Here is a 7,845-nt window from a genome sequence, read left to right on the forward strand (position 1 = left end):
TTCCCAGGATTTCTTCTGTCTTGCGTGGAACGAGGTGGGCTTTTAGGTCCCTTCCCACCCAAACCACTCCAGCTTTCCACGAAATACTGAAATTCCTGCAGAGAGGTCTTTGCAGATCTGGAAGGATCTCCTGCGTGAGTTGGTGGAATGGGAGATGTCCCTGGAGGGCTTGGAAGGAAACTCCTCTCCCAAATCCCGTTCCTGCCGCGATGCCCGGGAAGGAGTTGCCTGAGTGGGACCTTAAACCTGGGACTGGAGCTTCCCTGAGGCAGAAGGGCTGCAGAGGGATTTGTGTGCTTGGGCTGGCCCAGGTGGCCCTTGGAGAGCCATCAGGAAATATTGCATTTACTGGAATTTTATCATCATCAAACACTGCTCTGGGTTGGAAGGGACCTTCAGACCGTATCATTCCATCCCCTGCCATGGGCAGGGACATCTCCCACTTACCCCAGGGTGCTCCAGCCTGGCCTAGGGCACTTCAGGGATCCAGGGGCAGGCCCAGCAGCGCTCAGCACAGGCTCTGCTGGCCTGGATGAGGAGCACTTCCCTCCCAGGAGATGGCCAGAGACAAGCCCGCTGCTCCTTTGCCTGTTCCCTGGGCAGGGCTGCAGCTGTGGGAGCTCAGACTGGAGCTGTGCTTCTCAGCAGCTCCTGCTCCTCAGGGCTGGAGAGGCGCTCGTGGGGGAGGACACGGCATTCCCAGGGTTTGGGCTGTGCCAGAGGCTCAGGAACGTGTTCCCTCAGGCACGGGGTCTTCTCCTCCTCTGCTGGGTGGTGGTTGCTCAGCACAGCGAGGAACCTCCAGCCCCAGATGAGGAGTGAATGATTCTGAGGTGTTTCCCTCATCTCCAGAGCTTCCATTCTTCTGCCAGCCCCATGGAAATTTGGGGTTGATTCCTGAGGGTGCAACACAAGCCTCCGTGGGCAGTCCAGTGACACAGGAGAGGATGGTGGTGCCTCAGCTTGGGTAGAAAACTCCCCTGATGAACCCAAATTTTTATTGCTCTGAGTTACTCCCTTCAGCTTTCCCTGGGGTTGTGACATCTGCAGTGATCACAGTTGATTTTGCAGCTCCTCAGAGGAAGATCTGAATTTTTTTTTAGATGGCTCAAAAAGTGAGACATTTCCGCAATCTCCATTTCACCTGTTCATTTCCAAGCCAGGAGGGACCTTGCAGGGTTGTCCTCAGGAGCAGGGACAATCCTCGTGGAAATTCATCTGCTGCTCTTCCACCCTGCTGCTGCTGGAGCCTCTCAGCTCCTCAGAGTTGTTCCTCTGCTTTGTTCCTGGGAAGGTTTTTCCGTGCTGCAGGACCTGAGGGCAGTTGTGAGTGGAAGGAGGGGTGCTGGTTATGATGTCCTTGCTCTGTTTCCAGGTCTCCCTGGATTTCTGACTGTTGGGGTTCTCCTCTGAACGTTCCCACAGCTCCCTGGGGATGCCCAGGCTGAGGAGGCACAGGGAGGAGGGATCACCCTGAGTGGTTCAGCCTGTGGTTCCTGGACATCCCACCGTGACGTTTGTGGGTTTTTGGAGGTTTGGGGTTTTTTACTGGATCCTTCAGAGCATTCTGTCATTTTCTTCCTGCTCAGTTGTGCTCATTTTCTCTCTCCCACGGTGCCCAGCAAGTTCTCCTGCTGTCCCTCTCTGTTGTCATTTGGGTGACACCAAGCAAGATGTGGGTGGAACAAAACCCAGTTCTCTGTTCAGTGTCTGTTGGACCATTCTTTGTTCTCCTCACCCACTTTTTGTGGCGCTGGGAACGAGGCCTGCAGACATGGTTTGGGCTGATGGTTGGACCCTGTCATCCTGGAGACCTTTTCCAACTTAAATCATTCCAAGATTTTCAACAGCAATTTGCTAAATTTGGGTTTTTTTTCCCTTGTCCCTACTCCTGCTGACCAAGGGATTTGTTGTCAGGGTGTTCTGGTTCTACTCTGGTGTAGAAATTATTGCTGGGAGGAGTTGTTGCCACCACAATCCTTCCAACAGTGTGGAGCTTTCCATGCCCACTTTGTTGAATTGTGTTTCTAAACTCTGGTAAAGAGATTTCTCTAAGAAGTGGCTGCAGTTCAATGGTGGATGAAATAATCTCTTTATATAAATTTGTTTGGAGACCTCAGGGAAAAGCAGCATAATATAATTGTAAGAATATATTTAATATTAAGGTTGTTGTGAATTGTCTATTGTTTTATTTTGAAATAATTTTCTTCCTTTTTTTTTTTTTTTTTTATGTTTTGTGACAGTGATTGAAGTTTGCCGTTTGCAAAATCCCCAGATGGGGATGGGGAAGGGTGTTTAGAATATCAGGAACAAATTAGGGGGGGGTCATTCTCACTGGTTTAGTGCTTTGACTTCTTGCAGAAGTATCAGCAATTGCAATTTTGCAAGAAATTGTAAAATATATCTGAAGATCATCCTTTAATTCCACAGGAATTGTGGAATGGTGGTGAAGCCCCCATGGAAACCAGAATATTTAGATACTCCTTTACCTTTTATGTCAGGGCAGAGATAAAGCTTTTGTCAGTAGGACACGATGTTATTTTTTGCTGTTAAAACTCAACCCTCATTTGTGCAGATGAAAAATAACTTCTATCTGCTTTTAAAATCCACGGGAAGAGAAATGTTGTCGTGTGAAGCCTCCCTTAAAAATCATAACTGTATGATTTGTTGGTAGATGGGTTTTTCTATTAAAAAAAACACTATCAGGAGCTTGAAAAGCAGTATATATGTAAAGAGAAAATTTGTTAACTGCTATGGGAAGATCTAACCCTGGGTCACCTGCAAATCTCTCAAACAAGAGCTCCAGGGCAAGTCCTAATTCCAGGGAGTAAAAGCGAAAATTAAAGCTGTAGCTGGTGACTCCTCCAAGTTACCCGGGGTGGATTCATTTGAGTTTCCTTGATTGTGCTGGTGGCTGCAATGTGAAAGGGATGGGAGAGGTCTTCTCAGCCACCTCCCTGCCCAGGGATCTCCATGGAGACAGAAAAATAACCTGATGGTCTGTCAGAAGTTGCCTTTCATGACCAGAGGCATTCATTAAATGGGAGATGAAGCAGGAGACAAACTTTGGAATTTTTAACCAGCCTTGGGGGGGGAAAAAAAAACAAACTGCTTTTTGGAGATTGTGCTTTCTGGAGTGGTTTATCCAGGTTCCACTGGTGTCCCGTGGCATGAGAAATACTCTGATAGTGGGACAGACTGATTGATCATTTCCCTGTTTATTTATTGATCATTTCCCTGTTTCTGCAAGTCGTGAACCGTCACACGCCGTAGGTAAAGCCGCAGAAAATACAAGGCAGGTTCAAAAATGTCAAATGGCAGAGCTATTTCTGCAAGTTCAGACTGTTGCAGTTGCTTTTGGAAAGTTGGAGAAGCTTCTGAGCAGGGGGAGTTGGTGGTGGGCAGAGCTCAGAGATGCTCTGGTGTGGCTGAGGGAGAGTCTTGGTGCTGAGAGGCTAAAAGTGACTTTTCTGAGGGGGAATGATCATGGAATCTTGGAATGCTTTAGCTGGGAAAGGATCTTCAAGTTCAGCTTCATTCCATGGCAGGGACACCTTCCACCATCCCTGGCTGCTCCAGCCCCATCCAACCTCACCTTGAACATTCCAGGGATCCAGGGGCAGCCACAGCTGCTCTGGGAATTCCAGCCCAGCCAGGAATTCCTAATTCCCAGTATCCCACCCATCCCTGCCCTCTGGCAGTGGGAGCCATTCCCTGTGTGCTGTCCCTCCATCCCTTGTCCCCAGTCCCTCTCCAGCTCTCCTGGAGCCCCTTCAGGCTCTGAGCTCCCCCTGGATCCTTCCCTTCTCCAGGGAACATTCCCAGCTCTCCCAGCCTGGCTCCAGAGGGGCTCCAGCCCTGGAGCAGCTCCGTGTCCTCCTCTGGAGTTGCTCCAGCAGCTCCATGACCTCCTGGAGCTGGGTGGTCCCAGAGCTGGGCACAGGATGTTCTATCAAGGACATCAGAGTGTTCCTTGATGCTCTCAAAACACATCCTGCTTTTTTTTTTTTTTTTTTTTTGGTCTTCTTTTCACTCTGGCTTTTCTTGTGTCACTGCTACCATTTCACTATTTAAAATTCTTCATGGAAAACATCAAAACACAACAATCTCCTCAATCCCCAAGTTTTTTTTGGGCATCATGTGGGGTAGGAACACCTCAAATTTTCTCCCGCTTTTGAGCTGCAGCCGCTGCACTCGGATCCCTCAAGGTGAAGCTGCCTCCAAAACCTCTCGTCTCCCAGTAATGCACAAAAACCTGGCACTCAGGGGAGGAGACAAAAACGGGACAACATTTTCTGAGGAGCCCTTTTAAAGCAGTTGTTAATGCTCAGGAAAGCTGCTGCTTCCCTTTTCCCTGAACTGTGGGCAAGAGGAGAAGCCCCGGCCGTAAAGTTGTCGGCGCTCGGCTTTGGTTTATGGTGGTGGAAGCTGCCCCGTAATGGGAGCTGGGAAAAAGGTAAACAAGGGTGTTTTTAGCAGTGAAAAATCTGCCTAATATAAACACAGCAAAGTTCAGCCCCGCTCCCAAGTTGAAAAATACGGCTGCAGCTTTGTGGAGGGAAGGGAGGAGCAGAGCGTGGCCTCACCAGCCATTTATCCAAGGCAGGGAGAAGAGGTAATCCATCTAGCTGGGGAGTCTCGGTGGCATTGCAGAGAGGAGAGCACGGGAGCTTTATTTAATTGAGAAAATGAATCAATTACAATGATGTTGCATCATCAGATGCGAGGGAAGCGGCGGCGATGTCGTTACACCGGGTAACAGTGTTAAAAAGTAATTGAGTGTCTTAAGTGTTTTGAATCAATTCCAGGTAGTGGCACGGCAACCTCAATGCAAAATTTATGAAGATGATCTCCAAATAATTTGTTGCCATCAGAATTGTGTAATAAAGGCTGGTAACGACGTGTGTGGGAGCGGGGCCACGGCTGGGCCGGGCTCCGGCGGCGCCGCCGGTGTCGCGGGGAGAATTCCCTAACACTTGGATTTGTGTTGCTTGATTTTTCATTAGGAGGGCCGAGTGCTTTTATTAGAAATGATATTTTAAATCTTGCTCTGAAATTGGATGTAATCATACCCGTGTTGGGGCCGCTCCGTGTGACCCCACCTCGATTCCCTTCCGTGACAAGAGCTATTTTTCCAGGAAGGAAATGTGACTGATGATCTGTTTGGCTAAAAACTGTTCCTGTGCTCTAATGTAAAGAAGCTCCAAATCATCCCTATTGAATAAGCTCAGTCTATTTTGTCATTTAACATCTGGAAGTGAAGTAGGGGGAAAAAATAAAGGGTTTTTATAGCCACGGAATATTTCGCTTATTAGCAAAACCAGCAGATTTATTCTGTTGAATTCTAATAGATGGAGATTGACGATTAAAAAATATAATGGGCTGCTTCTGCCTATTTACTATTGAATTTTCCTCCTTAGAAAAAATAGATTTTCACTCAGGAACTTTATGTTTGTGTGCTGCTGATACAGTAATAAAAGACTTGAGGTGTGTAACAGCAGCTGTTTCCTTGGTGCTGGTCTTCACCCTCCTCTCTGTCCCATTTTACAGCTGGAAAAGTGTTGCTGGAGGATCCTGCCCCTGCCTGGGGATGGGGAAAGAGCTCCCAAAGCTGCTGGGAGCCCAAAGTTTCATCATCCCGGCACCAGGCAGGGGAGAGTATGGAATGGAAGGGGCAAGGCAGAGGACTGGGGTTAGAAAAGAACATTTTCACTGAGGATCGTGTTCTGTTTGCGTCAGGATTACGTTGGGTTGCCAACAACTCCGTGTGTGTTGGGCAAAACCAGGTGATTAATTACCCCAGCCATTAGAAACGGGGTGCCCTGGGAAGTGCTGGGAGAGCAGCACCCCAAAATTCAGTAATTCAGTGTTTTACACAAAGCCCCTGCTCTGTGCTTTGTGTTTCATTCCTTGTGGTGGGATCCTGCCTTTGTTTCTTTTTTTCTCATCGAGGGGAACGTGGGTCAGGAGATTTTGCGGCTCTTGAAGCAGTGAGAGGTTCTGTTAGTGCAAACTGTGGATGGATTTCTCCCCCAGGTTGTTCAGAAATTCAGAGAGAAATCTTCCCTTTTCAGTTGGAAACAACACAAAGTTCACCAAACTTCCCCATCTCGTGGGTGGTGATGCTCTGCTCAGAGTCCAAGGAGAAGTGGATAAAAAACTTGGGGAAAAGTGGAGTGTTAAAGGCTTTCCTGAGCAGCACTAGATACTTCAACCACATAATTAAAGTTTTCTTCACAAAAAAGGGATTGTGAGCAGAGCCTGGCAGTAATCCAGAATTCTAATTTCTGACTATGATTTAATTTCAATTTTAAATAAATCGGTTTTTAATTTAAAAAGAGTGAGCTTCATAACATTAGCAATGATTGCAACATTAAGCCCAGTGTTCACAATCTAGCAATATAAAACATTATTTATATCTGAATCGTAAACAGCCTTTTGAAATGGATTATGGTTTTTCTTCCTATTCTAATACAACCTGGAGGGTACTAAAAAGTGTTGTGTGAAATTAACATTCTGCTGACTTTCGCCTATAAATGAGAAGCGAGCTATTAACATTTGTGTATTTTCATTATGTAAATTGTGTTAACACATGCCCACAAATTGCCACCAGCGATGCAATAATTTTCTCTCAGTGATCATAATGTGTCCAAGTGAGTCATTTTGATTATGACATGCTAATTACATATTGTCTTTTTTCAGATTCAGAAAAACCAGGGATCTTTAATGGTAAGCTTTATGAGTTCAGAAAAAAATTCACTTTTCTTTTTCCTGATGGCTGCTCCCTCTGCATGCTTGAATGCCTTGTTTTAAACTTAGCAAATTGCATTTTGAAGAAAATGCAAACCTTTAACTGCCTGTATTAGATTAGGTACCATTAGAAATAATAGAACATCCTGAGCATCAATGTTTTGATAAGAGTTTGCTGCCGTTGATTAATCTTGCTATATTTTATTGCATTAATGATTTTTTCTTTCCACTCCACTGTAAAGATATTGCATATAGTCTAATACTTTTTTTTCCCCCCTCTCTCCTTGCCATTGCAGCCTCTCCAGTTATTGCAGTGCATTGTTGATGAGGTGAGTCGTCGTCTTATGTGCTTTCACTCCTAAAGTCATTCCTAATGGAGTGGAAAGCTTATATTTTGTTTCCTAATGAAGCACAATGCCCAACATCCTCCCCAGCACAAGTTGCAGCTTGGAGCTCTCACACATGAACTGGCCTGGTCCCGCTCTCTGCTGCTTTCCTGCTCTAAATATTGAGTTTATCCAAGATTTGGGTGTCTCACGAGGCAGGGCTCGGAGCTGCCGGGGTCCTGGAGCCTCAGCCTCGTCGTGGGACTCGTTCCTCTGATGAGTTGGGACAGGGACAACCAAATCTTCATCGTGGGTGTGTTCAAGGAGGTTTTGATGGGCAAAAAAGGGCATTTTAACGAGGAGAGAAAATGAGGGGTAAGCAGGAGAGCACCTGAATGTCATCCAAACATTTTTATTCAGCCAGAAGGCCACAATAAAATACCGGGATGCAGGAGATGCAGGTGTGAGCAGGAGACTGGATTTCAGTGGCAAAACATCACATTTCTGGAGAGAAACACTCCTTGCATCTCCCACATCCCTCCCCAGCTGAGCTGTAGCAGGAGCCCAACTCTGAACAGTGAGGAGATAGCTGAGGGCAGACCTCTGTCTTCTAAACACTTGAAAAATGTTCCAGAATCCTTGAAAAAGTGGAGGGGTTTTTCTCCCTTGAAAGAAGCAGCTCAAAGTCAAGAGACTGAAATCTCTTTAATAACTGTATCGCCACTTGAATCCTTTTTAAAAGGCTGCAAATGGTTGTGCTGTCAAAAAA

General features: G+C 46.4%; 1 protein-coding gene across 3 annotated transcripts in view; it reads left to right on the forward strand.

The window, feature by feature from the left end:
* The window catches only part of MAP2K5 (mitogen-activated protein kinase kinase 5), a 153,232-nt gene that overhangs the window by 108,412 nt on the left and 36,975 nt on the right, over positions 1-7,845 (forward strand). For all 3 annotated transcript variants that reach the window (XM_053954859.1, XM_053954860.1, XM_053954863.1), the window contains 2 exons: positions 6,703-6,729; positions 7,047-7,079. In XM_053954859.1, the coding sequence (XP_053810834.1) occupies positions 6,703-6,729; positions 7,047-7,079 (60 nt within the window). The remainder of the gene's footprint in view (positions 1-6,702; positions 6,730-7,046; positions 7,080-7,845) is intronic.

This window comes from Vidua chalybeata, chromosome 13 (assembly GCF_026979565.1).
Source record: "Vidua chalybeata isolate OUT-0048 chromosome 13, bVidCha1 merged haplotype, whole genome shotgun sequence".
Lineage (NCBI taxonomy): Eukaryota > Metazoa > Chordata > Aves > Passeriformes > Viduidae > Vidua > Vidua chalybeata.